Source organism: Salmo trutta, chromosome 32 (genome assembly GCF_901001165.1).
Source record: "Salmo trutta chromosome 32, fSalTru1.1, whole genome shotgun sequence".
NCBI classification, from domain to species: Eukaryota; Metazoa; Chordata; class Actinopteri; order Salmoniformes; family Salmonidae; genus Salmo; species Salmo trutta.
Window position 1 is genome coordinate 8,452,652 of NC_042988.1, and position 20,558 is coordinate 8,473,209.

At 42.1% G+C, this 20,558-nt stretch overlaps 2 protein-coding genes across 2 annotated transcripts in view; both read right to left on the reverse strand.

The window, feature by feature from the left end:
- Nucleotides 1-7,594, reverse strand: part of LOC115170981 (MAGUK p55 subfamily member 2) — a 28,730-nt gene extending 21,136 nt beyond the window's left edge. The window contains exon 1 of the mRNA XM_029727405.1: nt 7,443-7,594. The gene's annotated coding sequence lies outside the window, so the exon portion shown is untranslated. The remainder of the gene's footprint in view (nt 1-7,442) is intronic.
- Nucleotides 7,595-8,574: 980 nt separating this feature from the next.
- On the reverse strand, nt 8,575-12,647 carry LOC115170982 (peptide YY). Its single transcript, XM_029727406.1, has 4 exons — nt 12,501-12,647; nt 11,443-11,630; nt 9,301-9,381; nt 8,575-9,021 (listed from the first exon to the last, which is right to left on the reverse strand). The coding sequence occupies exons 2-4, from the start codon at nt 11,628-11,630 to the stop codon at nt 8,997-8,999; spliced, it is 294 nt and encodes a 97-aa protein (XP_029583266.1). The 5' UTR covers nt 12,501-12,647; the 3' UTR covers nt 8,575-8,996.
- Nucleotides 12,648-20,558: the final 7,911 nt, after the last annotated feature.

Below are 20,558 nucleotides of genomic sequence, written 5' to 3' on the forward strand. Positions count from 1 at the left end.
AGCCTTTGTTTCGGATTTCTTCTAATCCTTCGACGGTGTGCGGGTATCGATTCTCACGGGACAATGTAAGGAGACACGAACAAGAGAGAAGGCCTCCGCCGTCACAGCCAGAGTGGGCATCTGGTGTAGCTAAGCCATTGTATCCATGACAACAGGCTCAATGTATGGTAAGAATGGGGAGGTGGGGGCAATAAAGGAGAACAAAAAGAGAGAGCAGAGCCCCCACCCCACTCCAGCACCACCCCACCAAAACACTGTCTCACCCCCCGAAGAGAAGAGCTAGTAGAAACCATGCGCAGAGGTTCTGTATATGTAGAATGCTGAAAGGAGATGGTTTAAGAGAGAGCATGATACATAGAAAGAGAAAGAGAGAGAGAAAGAAAGTGAGAGTGAGACAAAAAGTGGGACAGTAAGAAGAAACCAGACAAAGAAGGAGAGGGAGACAGAGAGTGAGAGAGACAAAAGGGAAACTGAGAGGGAGGGAAGACAGACAGAGAGAGACAGAGTGTACAAGTGAGACATACAATGAGAGTTAGACAGCAAGACAAGAGAGCGCATGAGAGAGACACAGAAAGGGAGCGAGAGTAAAATTAAAGGAGCAGAATAAAGAGCAGAAAATTCTACTTAAGCAAACAACAATAAGAGCCTGAGGCGGCAGACAGACAAATCAGGCAGATAAATGTACTCTACCAACACACTAAAGAAGCCATTTTGCTGCAGTGTTTTGATCACTTCTGCTAGACAGATATCGGCTAGATTCCCCTCATTTACAGACTCTTCTGAGTCGGTGGTTGTTTGTCCAGGATCAAAACAACTCATGTTACTGGGCAACAAGACAGGCAGTAAGTCATGAGGAGAAGGATAGCATCCACGTGAATGACTCACATAGATTACTCCTGCTTCTACCGTTACTGCAGTTATTACACTTCTGTATTGGATATGTTTTTGTTTAATCTGTATATATATATATATATTTCTTTATTATTATAGGTACTATTCTTATTCTTGTCGCAGTTGTTTCATAATAGTTATGTGTATCACTTCACTTTGGCAACATTTACTTTTTCATTCAAGCCATTGAAGCATATTGCAGTTTCATTTGTAATCATCAATGCCTTGATTACCAGGTGTGTTTCTGTGTTGGTTCTGGACCGATGCCTTGGTTACCAGGTGTGTTTCTGTGTTGGTTCTGGACCGATGCCTTGGTTACCAGGTGTGTTTCTGTGTTGGTTCTGGACTGAAACAAAAGCCAGCATGACCTGTGAGTCCCCGTGACCAGAACGGACAAGCAATGCCCCAGAAGTAAGTATGCAGTAAACTTCATAGAAATAGTTGCCATGGTGAGGCCTCCGCTCACATTACGCTGTTGGGATGGTAACCGTTGTCATAGTGACATGCCTTTTGCACGAACCGATGTGACGTTAGAGGAGCCACATACATAAGACAATAAATGCAGGATACATAAATGATGAAATATACCAATAAAGCACAGGCAAGAGTAGGCCCCTGTTTGAACGGCCGAAGCCTGTAGGGACTCCTACTGTAGGGAAAATAACACACCACGACACATCCAACTCCCTAGAAAAGGCAGGAGCCAAGGCAAAAACCTAGAGACGAACCAGGCTCTGAGGGGTAGCATGGAATATACCATTTCACATGTCAGTGTTGAGGCTACCAATTATCCTCTCCCTGGGACAATCAACAGTTTGGCATGAACCACAACACAGTTTAAAAGCATGCGCTCTGGAACGCACCCCCGTTTGTCTCCCACAATCTTCGACCAGGAAACACGAAGGACCATTCTACAATTACAATTACAGTCAAGGACAAACACAGTAAGGATTTACATTAGCTTAACTTTCGCCTTGATCCTGACAAAACCACTGTAGTTAGGACACAGGCGACTTTGAACATAATGGAAAGCATCACATGCGTGGAGCCGCAAACTAAAGATTTGGCAACAAACAAATGGATCGGCATGCCGACCACAAACTCTCGTGACCACAAACGTTTCTTCTCTCGTACTGCTGATCTAAGGTCAAAATAGAGAACCACTGCTGCTGAAACATTTTTAATTAGTGACCTTTGAACTCAGTACCCCCTCAGTAGCCTATTAACACACCCCAGCCAGCTAATCCACGTTTCCCAGTCCAACTGCCTTACAGGTCTAGTCAGAGGACAGTCCTATGGTCAACAACAACACACTGACCAACAGTAGACCCATTACACAACACCAGTGACGAGTGGCTTTAAGCCTACTTATTACTCCCGCAAACATTTGTTGAGGCATATTTTCCCAAAGTAATACGGACAGTCGGTGTGATTTACAATAGACAGTGGCACCAATTACATTTCATTAGATAAACACAACTTGTGAATGTGATAAGGAGTGAAATTGTCATTGCTCATCTTCAAATAACATTTCATTTCAGAAGAAAGGTATGACTTGTCAAAGCAGTCATACAAGAAACATACTGTATCTGTAAAATGGTATGGAGACAAATGTGCCCTGTATCTGTGAATCCAGCCATACAGTATCTGTCCTGTGAAATATTTCATTAGATGGGATGGTGTTCCAACTTTCATGTGTGCACTTGGCTGCCAATGGCCGATGGCTACCTTCCATTCATCCATCCAGAGTACCAAGCCAGCAGCTCTCCTTTCTTCTCTGTCCGCTGGTCTGATTTAATAAGCTAGGGCTGAAAATAGCCCCTCTCTAGGGAGAGCCACAACACACACACACACAAATGCATGCTTGTATGTACAGTGTGCATATTCACGCAAGCATACACACACACACACACACACACACACACACACACACAGACACACAGACACACAGACACACAGAGGCCTAGTCCAATACCACCTATGCCAGAAATCCCAGGTCCCCCAATATGCTATTCTCACGCCAAGGACTGAGTGTGGTCGATCTGGTCGGCTATATTTGCCGACACCCTGACATCTCCTAGGGCTATCGACCTATCGATCTGTGGTGAGACAAGCCTAGCTCTCTGTAGGTATCCAGGGGCGTATGAGATGGACTGCCTCCTTTCTTCCCCGTCAGCCAGTTGCTATGACGATCTGCTAGTATAGTCTGCAGCCGCCATGGTGGCCAGTAACGATGCTTAGGGAAAGGGATCGGGACGCATATTTTCAGCGCATGGCGCATGTAAGAGGGACTGTTGGGATGGGGAGGGGGAGCAGGGGGGACGTGGGTAGAGGAGCACCGTCAGCAGGGGTGATTCATCTAAGCTATACACACACACACACACACACACACACACACACCGTTCCATCATTCCACCACTCATGCCAATGCTATAGGTGGGGAAACAAAGCAGCCTTCCAGCCTCCCCAGCTTGGGCACCCAAAAGAAGGAAAAAGGGGATTATGCCATGAGGGGAGGTAGGCAACCAATGGGATGTACCGCTTTCTACCCGGCCCCTTTAATGCACATTCACACTGCTGCTAGGCATTGTGTAAGAAGGAGAAGGTGGAGATAGAGAGGGAGTACATCTATAGACGTCTAGGGGCAATGTGGTTCATCAATCCATAAAGCCTCTGATAGATGTGGTGGCTTGTTTGGCTTTTATGCACAAAATGTCCCCTAAGAGTGTATACATGGGGGGAAGATTAATCTAACACAAAAAAACCTAAACCATGCTCAAATCATTTAAATAAAATGTCCCTTTTTAGGAGCAAGTCTGTGTGTGCGGATATTTCTTCTGCAATTGCATTAGATTATTATGTGCAGAATGCCCTGTATATGATTTTGTACCATAACTTGGCAGATACAATGGCTGAATTATGATTCTGCCAAACAGTATGAAACAATATAAAATGTATAGTTTTTATAATTTAATCATGGATTTTTTTTTTAAATAACTAGGCAAGTCAGTTAAGAACAAATTCTTATTTTCAATGACAGCCTATGAACAGCGGGTTAACTGCCTTATTCAGGAGCAGAACGACAGATTTGTACCTTGTCAGCTCGGGGATTCGATCTAGCAACCTTTCGGTTACAAGTCCGACGCTTTAACCACTAGACTACCTGCCGCCACATTTGAGCACTTGGCAAAGCAGTAAGCGTTACAATAATTAGCCAAACAATAACTAGACGAGACGTAGCTTATTTCAACATGGGTGCAGGCCATTAACAATATTTGTTTATTTTCTAATGTAACAAATCCTCCCAAATGGCTATAGCTAACGAATGTGCCATTGAGATTGCGAAATAGTTGGGAAGAGATTTTCGATGTATTGATTCCATGGCAGATGGTTTATGAACGCTGGATTCAAAACTTTTTCAATTTAAATTATTCTACAAATTTCTCAGAATTTCTCAGAAATTGGCTCAGAACTTTTGTTAAACATCACAGCACATTTGAAAAATATATGGCAAAAATCCAAAACTGGATGGTGTTCAGAGATAGATGGGAGGGGTTGAGTGGAGCTGAAGGATGGGACTGGATGGTGTTCAGAGATAGATGGGAGGGGTTGAGTGGAGCTGAAGGATGGGACTGGATGGTGGTCAGAGATAGATGGGAGGGGTTGAGTGGAGCTGAAGGATGGGACTGGATGGTGGTCAGAGATAGATGGGAGGGTTGAGGGGAGCTGAAGGATGGGACTGGATGGTGGTCAGAGATAGATGGGAGGGGTTGAGTGGAGCTGAAGGATGGGACTGGATGGTGTACAGAGATAGATGGGAGGGTTGAGGGGAGCTGAAGGATGGGACTGGATGGTGGTCAGAGATAGATGGGAGGGTTGAGGGGAGCTGAAGGATGGGACTGGATGGTGGTCAGAGATAGATGGGAGGGGTTGAGTGGAGCTGAAGGATGGGACTGGATGGTGGTCAGAGATAGATGGGAGGGGTTGAGTGGAGCTGAAGGATGGGACTGGATGGTGGTCAGAGATAGATGGGAGGGGTTGAGTGGAGCTGAAGGATGGGACTAAAAACAAACAAAAGACAACTATTGTAAAATTGATTGTGTCTGTAAAATGTATATAGTATGTATAAGCTGGAAGTAGAAGCTTAAGTGTTGTTGTCCATTACTTTACTCCAATTAGGGGAGGGATGGTAGAATGGTGGAAAATAATAAATTCAAATATATAAAATAAAATATTTAAATAAATATATATAATTTATATACAGTATATATATATTTACTAAAAAATATGGGGGATTGGAAATGATGCAGACAATTACATTGATGGAAGCCACAATCTATCTGCAATATTAAAGCTGATCTACCGCCTCAAATAAAAACAAAATGAAAAGACAGACGCTAGGTAGGAAGTTGTGGTGTCTAGAGGATGTCTGGGGCAGCAAATACCCACAGAATCTATGAGAGCAGCAGTCCCTGCACTGCTGTGGCCGATTCTCTGCCAGTCAATGTGACGTAATGGAACCGTTTCTCTCTCCACTGTTCCGAATTGAACTGATTTCCTTTTTTTCTCTCTGTGCTAACATCAATTGGATAGAAAATAACCTCAACAAATTTTTTAGAGAGCACCCAAAACATCCACTTGCTTTTTCTACTATTTTACCTCTTGGCATAAAGAGATCCTGCTTACTGTACATTATTCCCCTACTAAACCAGCCCAGTAGCTCTACTCCTAAATGTGAACCTTGCTAACATGACCTGCCACAGTGCTCCTAGCCGATGGTAGATAATATGTAAGCTCAGCAATAACACACAGATCCTTAGGGAGGTTTCCTTCCTCACCTCCCTCCCTCATGTTGACTCATATTGGGGGGTTACGAACCATAGGGCAGGACGCCCACTTGGGTAGTTAATAGCATCCTTCCACTCTTCTCCATCCCTCCCTCCCTTCGCCTTTCTCTATCTCTTTCTCCTCACTCATAATGGGCAGTCCACACGAGTAGTGCATGTTCTCTCTTCTCTCTCCATCCTTCTCTCATCCCTCTGCCTCCTCCCACGCTCCCATTCCTCTCCCCATCTTTTTCTCCCTCTCACCTCTCTCCCATCCCTCTCCACTTTTCTCCCTACCTCTCTCCCATCCCCCCTCTCCCTCTCTCCATCCTTCTCATTATCCCTCTCTCTTCTCTCTCTCCGTCCCTCTCTCCTTCCTCTCTCCCCTCCTCCACACACACACACGTCATGCTGTGGCCTCTTGTGCTAACGACACCATGTCCAGGCCCTAACGAGATCACACGCTGATGTGAACTCCATCTGCTCCCCTCAATGCCCCCCCCCACCCCTCCCTGCCCCCTCTCATCCACCCCCTAAGAGATAGGCTACATGCCCCATCTGCTTGTGTCACAATATCTCTCCCCCTCTCTCTGAAGACTGTGGTGTGTGCATGGCTCGCATCAACACAGTGAGTTAGCCAGTCACATTGCATTTTGTGGTTTGTCCCAAAGACTCAATTGAGAGAGCAAGAGAGAGTGAGTGAGAAAAAAATATAGAAAAAGGGATGTTTCATTTTAAGACATTGATCTCTTCAATTCCGTTATTCAAATTACTGATAAGTCTTTACTTATCAATTAATCCCTGGCATATTTTCAAAATAAATATGTTTTTTTCACTGCCACCACACAATTATATGATTGGCTTCGAACTAATCACATGGTTTAACTCTAATCGGGAAAGGGAAATTGGATTTCCGTCATGGCAGGTCTATAATAGTGTAATACATTTGTAATAAGGACAGTCCACTTTCACTACTGTGCTTCAACCTACAGGATACAAAACAGAAAACGCAATGTTCCACAAAGGTCTGATTCTTACACCGGGGCAAACTCTTCCACACCCCAGATGGAGAGAGAGAGACAGAGTACGGTTAGGTGCGTCGTATAGCCTACATGACACGTGTGATGTTATGATACTACTGCACCTTGCCAAAAGTCTGCGCGTGCAGGTGGTGTGCGTGCGTGAGTGTAGGGACGAATTGTATTGTTTTGCTTGCAGCATGCACCAATATACCAGACTATTCACGAATGATATTCCTCCATTAACGAAAATACTGTATTACAAAACAGTCTTAATATTACTGTGTATTTAGATTGAATTCAAATGACTGAAGAGAACCGTTATCGTTGGTGCGTAGACGATAGCTCGCACCCACATATGGTACCCAGATAACCCACCAAACGCTGCGGGTCTGCAACTGAGACACAGATAAACGCGTACATAACGTATCTAACATAAATGCAATGCGAAACACAAGTATGTATATTTCAATAGAAATTGGTTTCGGTTAATCTATGTCACCATTTGAGTACTTGCCTGACTCTGTGTCTACATTATCGGAATCATCTACTACTTGACTGCATGAAGCCCCGACAACGCAAACAAAGCACAACGAAAAAACCTCAAATCAAATAGACCATCTGTCATGCATTCCAATGAAAATATATCGTATACTTAAAAAAAACAACATAAAAACGCAATTTTACATAACGGGACTGCACTAACCTGTTCCGTCTCGTGGTCGCGTCGTTGTCTCCGTTTAAAATGAGATCTTTGAACCGCTACTGATTGTCAAACCACTGTAGTCGTCGCGATGGAGATTTAAACGGGCAACGCACTTCTTTCCTCAATGTGGGCCCCACCAACTACGTACGGCCATAGCGCAGAATAGATATATTGTCCATGTCTTTTTAACAGTCTTTCTAAGATAATAAACAAATAATTATTGCAGACCCATTTCATGTTTTTACAATAACAAATAAGTACAATTACCTACAATAAGTCGAGAACACACAAATATTCTTGACGCTAATAATTGACTACCATAACATGTCATGGATTTACATGATTTTCCTCACATGATCTGTCTAATCCTTACGCTTCCAATTAATATTCCTATTTTAACCCACGTTTGTTTGGGTTAAAGCCAAACTCGAAGTTGTGCAGAGTATTATTAAAGTTATCATACACAAGGACGCAATGTGTCCTTATTTCTTTGGTTATGATAAGGTAAGACAGGGCATCTGGGAGTCATATTCCTCAGGAAGCATGGCTACGGAACTGAATCGTCAGGTCAATCAAAAATGCTATACATCCATATGCTCTTCAACTCATGCAACACACGCAAACATGCTAAGTAAATAATTGTACTTGTATCGTGTATACAAGTTTGTAATGTTTAGTCGGATTATGCTATATGTACTCCATTATAATATATGTATTTCAGAAAATCATTATTTACTCATTCAATCAGTGTTCACATTGTATTCACTCCGCACTCATTTTCATGTCAGGTACCTGCCTTACAGGAGTGACATCTACTGGACGAAGATAAGTATTACAGTTAAGAGGTATCATCTGCATGTTAATCGAGATGTAGACATCAGCGTAAGGCAGAATGTACACAGCCTGATATCCGGTACTTGCACCAGACAAAACAGATGTCTGATTTTCAGGCCGGATAGTAGAAGACACCCATAACCTTACAGTAACATGGTTTGGAAAGTCCTCACGGATGGGGGTCTTACATTTTCAACTCGATTTAATGTCTTCTGCTCACCAATAAATGGTTTTACTCCAAGAGATCCTTTTAAAACACCCCAATAATGACTGTAAGAGCGAATGAGACACAATCGTCTATTTTGTCATAGCCACCCATCGAACTTTAATCACACACAAAGCATTTATACAGTACCAATCATAAAAGATAATTCTCTGTTAAGACGTACAGCAGTGATGGTTACACGTGATTCCGTCAATCATTATATATTTTGTATTCTATATCTTAATTCAATAATTCATTATGTACAATTTGTCTTCGTGTGAAGAAATGAGTCAGAGACTTCGTGTGAGAGAGAGAGAGAGAAGTCCGAGAGAGAGGGAAAGAGGGGGGGGGGGTAGGTATTTCAGGTTGATTTTACGTTGTCTTAAAGGTCTGTGATGGTCATTGGTTGTGGTCAGGGGTCAGGGGTCAGAGGGAGAGGCGGTGGTGGGAGGCACCGGTCGGCCTCTCCAGGTATTGGTGGACACCTGGGGAGAATGCCCAATGAGGACGAGGAATCACCACATGTAGGAGTCGTCATATCTGGAGAGGGAACAGAGGAAAGAGGAAAGAGGGAGAGAGAGGAGAGAACAATGAGTCCTGTGGAAATGAACATTTGGTTTAATCCTGGGCTACCCAAAGACAGACCTACTAAAAGTTGTGCATGCCCGTCTTTTTCTGTACAGTAGGTGTCTGTAGCCAATAAAGGGACCATTCTTTGACACTACACTATTGAAATAACCCCAGAAACAAAGAGATATCCGTCTTTGCACCTGCCGTTGAAATTGTAGTGGAAATGTTTGATATCTTTGATGGGCTGACCTTGATCTCTGGTCTCTCTCTGCATTGTTGCCGAACAGCAACTCTGACATCACTCCTTCCTGGGCGGACCTCTTACCGTACCTAGAAGAAGAAAAAAAAGAAAGGAAGAAAGAAGGAGAGGGGGAGAGAGCAAAGACCGTCAAACCTCCACTCCACTCTAAGCATACTGCGGGAGGATCCCACTTCTCAATGACAGATAGAACATGTTGCTGTCTGAATGTGTCTAAAGGTGCCAAGGTAGCTGTCTGAGGTGTGTGGAATGGGAGAGGGGTGATGTAATTATGTGGATATGTGTGAAACTTGAGCATGTCAGCCCACAAACTCCCACAGACACTGGAGCCACCCGACGAGGCCAATCAGAGTCAGAGCTCCTTTCCTCTGACAAGATGCTGCTCACGGTCTTTCTTGCTCAACTACAAAAGATAATGAGGGTTTTAAATGGCATGATAATGTAGTTCTCTGTAGTAAGATAGATAATAGACTGAGACGCTATGCTTGGATTGTTCAGGCAAGATGTAATTGCTTTTCTTTCCGGTGTGTTTGTCTGTTTGTCTATAAGCACTCCCTGCACAGATAAATGTATGTACAAACGATCAATTTCTCTTTGAAATTGGAAGTTGAATATCTCAGCGGGATTGGGCTGGAATTCCTTCCTCTGTGGGGAAAACGTTTTGAGTGGAGAATGTTCACTTTCCCATCATGCCACCTATCCTGGCATTCATAATCGGCAAGTCAGTTAAGAACAACTTATTTACAATGACGGCTTAGGAACAGTGGGTTAACTGCCTTGTTCAGGGGCAGAACGACAGATCTTTACCTTGTCAGCTCGAGGATTTGATCTAGCAACCTTTCTAGTTACTGGCTTAACGCTCTAACCACTAGGCTACCTGCCGCACTTTCATAGCAGCTGTGCAATTTTACACTCCAATTCAACCCCACTCGGCACTCCAAAGCGATGCCAGTGAAGTGGAGGTAAGCATGATCAACCACGCCTTCTAAGAAAGTGACCGAGGCAATCGCACCTGCTCCGTAGACAGGCGGTTGTAACAAGATGTAAAAGGGAACCATCAGTGTCAAACCATGCTCTCGTCTCTCCACTTAGAAACCACTTTGTGGGGATGCAGAAGACAATATTACTGTTATGTATTTTTGATTCCAGGAAAATCCGTGCTCTTGCTGCAGGCAAATCTTCTCTACGGTTCAAATAGCATTTCCGAATGATCATTCATATTTGGCGGCAGGTAGCCTAACGGAAAGGTTACTGGTTTGAATCCCCAAGCCGACGAGGTGAAAAATCTGCCTATGTGCACTTTGAGCAAGGCACTTCATCCCGAATTGCACCTGGAAGTCACTCTGAAAAGAGTGTCTGCTAAATGACTAAAACGTTAAATGTAGTCCAATATGTTATTATGACAGACAAGAAGAACAAACTCCACTAAGTGTCATCGTCTTGGACTATATAGTTCTGATCTACACTTTTCCAGTATGTTATTGGTTATCATCCAGGCCATTGCTATATTATGACAACTTAAATGTGGATGCTATATGATAATGGGTTATAAAAGAGTAAACATTTTTCCCTCTAAGTTGAATGTAACAGGGTTGGATATATTTTCTTAAAGATCAATGGCCTATTTGAATATCATGAATAATATCAGGTGTGCCTGATTCAGTGCCATTTCAGCATAAGACAGTGACCACCTATTCAACCCAGACATCACCATATCAGCATAGAATATGTTAAAGGGAACCTGCAGGCACATAGAGAGCCATAATCCGATTTGGAGAGTTCACGTGGGTCTGTCTTCACAGGTTTTATTACTATGGCATTATTTCTATGGAGAGCCTAAAGCTTTTTGAGCCTAAAGCCCTGTAATAAAATGTAGAAAATATATATCATGGTATAGGGAGCATTAAGAGCTTGCGGCCAAAATAAGAGCAGAAAACTCAGGGGCCACTGTCACAGTAGACTAACCTAGATTGGAATAAAAAAAAGAAAAACGGTTCCATGCGCCATAAAAAAAACAAGGTATGTGGTTTATTATAACTTCATAGAAAAATGTCCTCTGATGTTAGGACTAGGAAGAAAGGTCATTTAAATAGAAACGGCTGCTACGTAGAGCGCGAGCACGGTCTGCTTACCTCTGTCTCGTGATCAGATTGATGTAGTGTCTGAGCGCGGTGTAGTATTTGGCCAGCTCTTCTGGAGGCGCGTCTTCTCCAGGGTTCTCCGGTTTAGGTGGGTAGGCGTCCACGAAAGTCCCGAGACACACCAGCACGCACAACACCAAGGCGACCAAGACGGTCCAGGGTTTCAGTATCATGGCCATCTGTGCTCAGGAGAAGGGGGTTAGGGAGCACGTGATTGTTAAATGTTAAAACGCCTAAACGGAGCAAAATAATGTAGGCTAAATAGCCCACCAATCAATATTACACCAATTTCATAGATAATCACTAAAAATATGTTTTAGAAGGCTAACCTCGTTCGCATTGATATCCACCTGTTAGTAATGGATCATTTCGATCCTGCATTATCCCTGAATCTGCCTTTTCTGTAGGCTACTGCATGCGTCTTGAGAGGAAGTTACGGTCCAAGCTAATTCTCCATGTTTGATTTCTAATTCGAATTCAAATCTAAATAATGACCTACTAAGTAATAGGAATGAGTTTGAAAGTGAACAAGCAACAAGTATAACAGCAGAAATAATTGGTTAAAGCTGACCAATTATATTATATTTCCCCTTTGAAACGTGTATTCGCTATAATTCACTAGTTATTGGTAAAATAGTAGGCTATTCATCATGAACATGATTTATTATGCTATTGTCAAATATTTGCAACTGTTATAGGAATGCATGTTGTGCATGCAGAAATCACGACTTTATCCACATTTCCTTTGCGCAAATTTTCGAGCAGTAGCTGTCCATGGTTCTGAAAAGCCTTTTCTAGTATCTTCTAACATTTTCAAACCAACTCCAGTTGGGAAAACGATTCTAGCTGTAGGTTGCAACGTGCAAATCTTTGCATAGGTGATCGGACCTTTCACATTTTTTTCAATGACGAACTGCACAAATAGCAAAAAAAAAATTTAGGTCCAAATATGCAAAGAAATGTAAGCGTCCGCATCATGAACGCTTTAAAAGTAATACAAGTAAAACCAGCAAACATTTAAAATTCACAAGACTAAAAGTTGTACTTACTTTGAGAAGACTTGACGTGAGCTACAGGTGGTTAAGACAACGGGTTGTTGTGTCCAGCAGTGTGGATTCTCTTGCTTGGCTTCTGCAATGTTCCTTTTTCAACTGGTGTCTTTGCAGCAAATCGCTGGTCTTTTGTTTCACTCCAACACAAGGGGGTTTATATACCCATCGTCGTCTCGTCAACGGGGTGAGACGGGTGGCTGTGATGGTGAGAAGGGGGATGTGGGCATAACGCCGACGTCACCTGATGATTAACATATTACTAATGCATCACCCTAGTCGAACTATGTGGGGTTACGCAATTTGAATCTCTGACTTATGCTATAAAGACATTAGGGCAATTTGGACCACACCTGTCCTCATGACAAACCAATGGAATGCTGTCAAACAATTTAGCCAGACGATGTCAAACATAGCTAAATGGAAATAAGCTACAAACAGGCTAAATGTCGATAATCATTAGGCCTTTACTCATTCTTTCACAACTTCCAAGTAATATCTTGTTTAAACAGAAACAGCATATAGGGCCGGGCCTCGACGTATAAGAATTTCACTGATTCGACATCAGTAGGTTAAATACCTATTAAAATAGCCTATTATTATTATTTACAAGGGACAAAACTCCCTATAGGTCAGAAAGTGAAAAAAAAAAGTGTGGTGGAGGAGCCTAATCCAATAACCACCAGGTGGCGGTCAAGTTCCTATTGGTACAGTAATGCCCTGAAAGCCAAGCACCACAGGCTGAAATTACATTTTTGCATCTACATGTCAATTTTCAGATTTGTTGGTATTTTGGTCCATTAATATTAGTATTTTCAAAAAGTAAACTTACAAATGTAAAAAAAAACTTGATGAAAATGTATATTTTCTTAAGTTTATCATACTACTGCCATCAACATTTTAATGAATTTTAACCCCTTAAAATGGACATGCGTAAATAATTTCAAGGCTAACTATATTGAATTACACATAATTGCTAAGCCCATTTCATAGAGAATGTTACAAACTGGAATACATTGAGTAACTTTAAAGAAATGGTGATTGGGTCTAAACATCAGGCTTTTGGTAGTCTTAATTCAGTGGTGTACTTGTCTTTAAATGCCAATTCCTGAAAGTCAGACTCTTCGCACAGGCCAACAAAAATACTCAGTTTCAGAAGCATCTGTATTCACCAAATGTTGTGTGTTTATCCTTAGATATATTTTCCAGACTGGCCCAGAGAGACTTATTGATATGTTGTCATTTTTTAATTCTAGATAACATTTTATGTGAAAAAAAAATGCAAAAACTGCATTTTCAATAGATATCTTTAGTATTTTACAGATGGATAGATGAAAAAAGTATATATCCACAATCTGCTCTGCACAAGTCTGGTCCTGGAGTGTCTTAACAAATGTTTTATTTTTTATTTAGGCTGACTACATTCCCTGTCTAGAAAAATGTATTTGCGCAGTTTGCAAATATGTGCACATTTAACAAGCATAATTTGCATGTTTTAATAACATCAGGAAAAAAGTAATATATATTTTTTTAATATGTGTCTACATTCAACTGTTAAAAGTTGATTGTGATATGATTAAGAGAAATAGGCTGCACTTTCCATATGAGCTGCACTTTCCATATGAGCTACACTTTCCATATGAGCTACATTTTCCATATGAGCTACACTTTCCATATGAGCTACACTTTCCATATGAGCTACACTTTCCATATGAGCTACATTTTCCATATGAGCTACACTTTCCATATGAGCTACACTTTCCATATGAGCTACACTTTCCATATGAGCTACACTTTCCATATGGGCAACACTTTCCATATGAGCTACACTTTCCGTATGGGCAACACTTTCCATATGAGCTACACTTTCCATATGAGCTACACTTTCCGTATGGGCAACACTTTCCATATGGGCTACACTTTCCATATGAGCTACACTTTCCATATGAGCAACACTTTCCATATGAGCTACACTTTCTATAGGGCTACCTGTGTTTTATATCCATCTTTTATTAACATAAATAATCCAGTTCATTTCATCATTCACAGTAATCTAGCTGCTACGGGTTATGACAACATATCCTCAATTAGCTATAATTAGACTTCATTAGATTCCACATCCCGCAAACAAAGTGTTAATAATTGGATATTCATTGTTCCCTTTTCTAGGTTCACGATAATTAATGGCACTGTAAACGATTTGCAGGTTATTTGGAGAGGAGAAGACGTGGGAGTCGGGTGAATCAGAAATCAAACACAGTTTTCCCCGGGATTATAAAACTCACGGACTGTTTGCCGTCCGGGCCTAATCAACATCTTCCATCAATTACTGGCTGAGACTATGAGTGAATAATTATCGGAGCAATCAAGAGACGCATACGATAACTTACTCAGTCAGGTCAGTGTGACTCGAGGGGGTGACTAGGAGTATACAAGTCATGTATTTTAGCACAGGTGTAGAGGGCTGTATTTGTACACAAAACAACGCGTTTACAATGCATAGGTATGTCGGAATATGAGCAGAGATGTGTGAAATCATCACCATGGGCTAAGCATTTAAAATACGCTCAACACAACCTGAATACACACGTTAGCAATGGGAATGATTAGGCCAATTTTCAATAAGCCAGAGGCCAGGTTTTATTCCAGGGAAAAAATCCATATGAGTGTTCGCCAGTCAGTGTATGACACTAAATCGAATAACACCAGTTGTATGGAAGTATCTCTAAGGGCCCAGAGGCTCTCCCCTCCTTTCCTCCCGTTTGCTCTCGGCCCCTCTCCCCTATTTGACACTTCCTGTTGATTGACTATGACCATTCTCTCCCCTTTCTGTTGTTGTTGATTCACTCAACTCCCCCATAACCCATTAGACGTCAAATGGCTCAAAATAACTTCAGGGCTCATGCCCTCTCCCCGTATACAAGGGCCCCTTCCCAAAAGACGCTCAAAGCGTCTGACGTGGCTCCACATGAGACGTCAGTGGCTCTCTCATCCATACTGATCCTCCTCTGCCTATCATCACACACACACACACACACACACCGCATCCCTCACAACTCCTCGTGGTGTGAGCTAGTCATAAGGACCCAAAGAACTAACACCAACCGAACCTCCATCTCAATATTCCACTGTTTACGGTTTAACTCAATGAGAGTTGGAGGGAAAGCAATTTTGTGAGAAGAAAGGACAAATTTGATCGGGAGGAGAAAGTGAGATAGAGAAACGAGAGAGAAAGAGATAAACAATCCACGTCTTCTTGTTTTCCTTATTAGTGACAATTGGCTTGCAAATTAAGATCCAATTAGGTACTAATTGCTTTAATCTCAAACACATCAAGTATCAAGTAGCCCTCTCTAAAAAGCGAGAGAGGCAGATTACATTAATGATTTTGGTGTACGTGCTGTAATATAGCTGTGTCTCATTTTAAGAGGAATAGAGCAATCTAATCCACATAGTGTTACCATTAGCAACAACTGCATCATGACATTGTGAATAATCTAATCAGTGAACACATGCACACACGCCCACACACATGCCCGCCCACACACACACACACACACACACACACACACACACACACACACACACACACACACACACACACACACACACACACACTAAAAGATCAGATGTATTCCACAGATGGCTGTCAATACCCATGCTTTGAAATGTCACCCTAAAATTGTCTGCTCCAAAAATGAGATTGTCATTAGTGATGAAGGGAGGAGAGTTCGATTCTTATAAAGTAAATTTGTTACGGTTAGAAAATTGAACATAATACTAACTGGTTATTAAGAGAAGAACATTCTCGCATATCATATTGGAGGTCTGAATTCAGACATGCTAATGCAATTATGAATAAATTGATGAGCTATAGCAATATTGTGCAATTGTATCCTAGTCAGTAATTCTAAAGTAATGTAATTTATTTATGTATTTTTCATTATAATGCATTAACATGATCTTCAGAGTAAGAACTCTGGCATGGCCTCTACTTTTCTAGGAATTTACATTTTTACCAACTCTTTCCACCACTTTCAAATACTTGCCTATAAGGATGCTATCCATGGGACATTCATTGACCACAAGGGGATGTTTCATGATGGTCAAGGGTTCGTCGCATGATGGTCCCAAGGGAACATTCTCTGGGGAACTTTTGTCTAGTTCCCTAGTTACCAGGACGTCACGGAGGACCATGTCAGGACTTTTCAGGACGTTCTCAAACGTTCATTTTACTAGTCATTAGGACGGTGCGTAATGGTCCCAAGGGAACGTCCCTGCAAACAAAAATTTGCCGTTAGGATGTCCCGGGAACGTCACAAAATGGTCACCTGAAGTGGTCAGTATGTTGTGTCATGGTCCCCTGGAGGTTTTGTCTAGTTCCCGTTTTGTCCCTGGGACGATCCCCGGGGACATTTTTAGGACTATCTTGGGACGTTGAGTCATGGTCCCCTGGAGGTTTTTGTCACATAATGGCCTCAGGTGTCTCAAACCATTATGTAAGCGCTAAACGCTGACGTTCTGTACATTACCTAGAAAATAGTGGATGACGCAGGTGAACGAGGCTGAGCCGTGTCCCTTTTGCGGAGTTCATTTCAAGGTGATGTACAGAACGGAGGCCTTTATCGCACGTATACTACAGTTGCCAAATGAAACAGTGTTGTTTATATTTTGATTTTTATGAGCAAATTCATACTTTCTCATATTTTGGTTGCCAGTCGTTCGTTCAGTGGCAACGTTCTGATCCCTCGCTTGCTGCTAGCTAGCCAACGAGCTACGGCTACACAGTCACGACCTCTGCGGCCAGAATAACAGCAAAGTTGATTCTGTTGCATTTGTTTAAGCTGTTTATTCCGCTTATAACACAGTTGCCAAAGGAAACAATACTTTAAGCACGCATTTACGTGTAGAAATACAATTGTTCTGTTGATATTTTCATTTGTATAAGCAAGTAAATACTTTGTCATCTTTTGGTTTGCTAGAGACGCGGCCCAGTCGTTCGTTAGATTAGTTTGATATTTATGGACGTGACCCAGTCTTTCGTTCTTTATGTTCCGTTGCCATGCTCGCTGGCAAAGTTCTTGTCCTTCGCTTGCTAGCTAGACAGCTTCCTATGGCTAACGCAGTCATGACCTCTGCTGCCAGAATAACAGCAAAGTAGCTGTTTTCTATTGACATTCATTTCCACTAACATTTAGTTTTCAACAGTGGAGATTTGTATGAACCTCGCTGTCTGTCTCTCCAACATTTGCAACATTGTTTCAATATTGAAATTCAATCTCCAGCTGTCCCGTAGTAATGAGCGTGCCGGGGTCGGGAGTCGGGACGCAGGCTGCGTTTCTCAGCCAGTTGAAATCATTCATTTTTATGGATATATACAAAGAAATGTAAATTGAAAAAAAGGTAAAACGAAATGAAGTGCAGCTAGTTTGCAGTCTTTCCAGCTTCAGTTTGAAGTGATTGTGTTAGCGGTGTTGTTGGCTAGCTCCTCTGAACAACAGTGTCCTAAAGAGAGAGCACATTTTCTATGCCAGGTGAAATCGTGCCTCATTAGATCATTGTTATGGATGCATCCAAATAAATGTCACTAAAAAACAGCTTAAACAAATGCAGCTACTGTTGTTATTCTGGCTGCACTGTTTGACGTAGTTGGCTATCTAGTAAGCTGGAGATAAGAACGTTGCCGGCCAGTATGGCAATGGAACATTTAGAACGAACGACAGGGTCGCGTCCATAGATACAGAACAAAAAGACTGAATGACTGGGTCGCGTCCATAGATACAGAACAAAAAGACTGAATGACTGGGTCGCGTCTCTGGCAGCCGAACCAATAGAACGAACGACCAACCGTCTTGGGTAGCAACCCTAGATTTGTGTCGGGACTATATCTTGTGGAAGGATGAAATAGTATGAATAAATTAATCAAAATAACGTTTTTAATGAAAATATGTCAATCATTATTTGAATATGTTGGTAATCCGTTAAAAGTGATAATACCCTCGAAGCCGGTGTTTGGAGGATATATTGGCACGGTTTGCCAGCCCTTGACTTCATCTTGGGCCTAACAACACCCTTGACAATATGTCCTCCAAACACCGGCTTCTCGGGCATTATCACTTAATTAAGATAAGTGGTACACTGTTCAGCTAAAATAGTGTACAAGTCTTTAATCAATGACAATATGATTACACTTAGTATTGACTTCTCAGTATGACCCCATGTGGGATATTAACTCACAACCTCTGAATTTGGGGTACGCTGATTTTTCTGCTGCGCCACAAAGTCTGTCGAATTTCAGAAGTCCCCTACGCATTCATTACATATAGAAAACATCTCGGCACTTAACTCATGTAAAAGTGCATATGGCCCTCTTTTGCTATCAGTTAATCTGACTATTCTCTCGTTATTGATTTCATTTACTTATTTCAGCAATTTGAGTTTGGATTTTCAGTGCAGTTGTCTAACGTTGGTGGGGTATGTTATCCTGTTTTCATGTCATTCCTGAATCACTATGATAAGTATAATCATTTTTGTTGTTGTTGAGTGTGTGTTTAACAGAGCTGAGATTTACAAAGTGTAGGAATACAGGTGAAATCAGTCATGATGGCATAGAAGGAAGATCGGCATGCGGTGAACCAAGAGGTTCTGAGTTCAAATCCTAGGTGATGTCATATTCAATAATACAGTGAGGGAAAAAAGTATTTGATCCCCTGCTGATTTTGTACATTTGCCCACTGACAAATAAATGATCAGTCTATAATTTTAATGGTAGGTTTATTTGAACAGTGAGAGACAGAATAACAACAAAAAAATCCAGAAAAATGCATGTCAAAAATGTTATAAATTGATTTGCATTTTAATGAGGGAAATAAATATTTGACCCCCTCTCAATCAGAAAGATTTCTGGCTCCCAGGTGTCTTTAATACAGGTAACGAGCTGCGATTAGGAGCACACTCTTAAAGGGGTCTTGTAGCCCATTCTAGCCTTGTGTAGGTCTACAATCTTGTCCCTGACATCCTTGGAGAGCTCTTTGGTCTTGGCCATGGTGGAGAGTTTGGAATCTGATTGATTGATTGCTTCTGTGGACAGGTGTCTTTTATACAGGTAACGAGCTGAGATTAGGAGCACACTCTTAAAGGGAGTGCTCCTAATCTCAGTTTGGTGAAAAGGGGACAACAGTTGGTGCGATTATTCGCAAATGGAAGAAACACAAAATAACTGTCAATCTCCCTCGGCCTGGGGCTCCATGCAAGATCTCACCTCGTGGAGTTGCAATGATCATGCGAACGGTGAGGAATCAGCCCAGAACTACCTCTTTAAGGAATACCTGGGATAGGATAAAGTAATCCTTCTACCCCCCCCCCAAAAAAAAGATATAGATGTACTATTGTAAAGTGGTTGTTCCACTGGATATCATAAGGTGAATGCACCAACTTGTAAGTCGTTCTGGATAAGAACGTCTGCTAAATGACGTAAATGTAAAATGTAAATCTACACGGGAGGATCTTGTCAATGATCTCAAGGCAGCTGGGACCATAGTCACCAAGAAAACAATTGGTAACACACTACGCCGTGAAGGACTGAAATCTTGCAGCGCCCGCAAGGTCCCCCTGCTCAAGAAAGCACATATACATGTCCGTCTGAAGTTTGACAATGAACATCTGAATGATTCAGAGGACAACTGGGTGAAAGTGTTGTGGTCAGATGAGACCAAAATGGAGCCCTTTGGCATCAACTCAACTCGCCGTGTTTGGAGGAGGAGGAATGCTGACTATGACCCCAAGAAGACCATCCCCGCCGTCAAACATGGAGGTGGAAACATTATGCTTTGGGGGTGTTTTTCTGCTAAGGGGACAGGACAACTTCACCGCATCAAAGGGACGATGGACGGGGCCATGTACCGTCAAATCTTGGGTGTGAACCTCCTTCCCTCAACCAAGGCATTGAAAATGGGTCGTGGATGGGTATTCCAGCATGACAATGACCCAAAACACACAGCCTAGGCAACAAAGGAGTGGCTCAAGAAGAAGCACATTAAGGTCCTGGAGTGGCCTAGC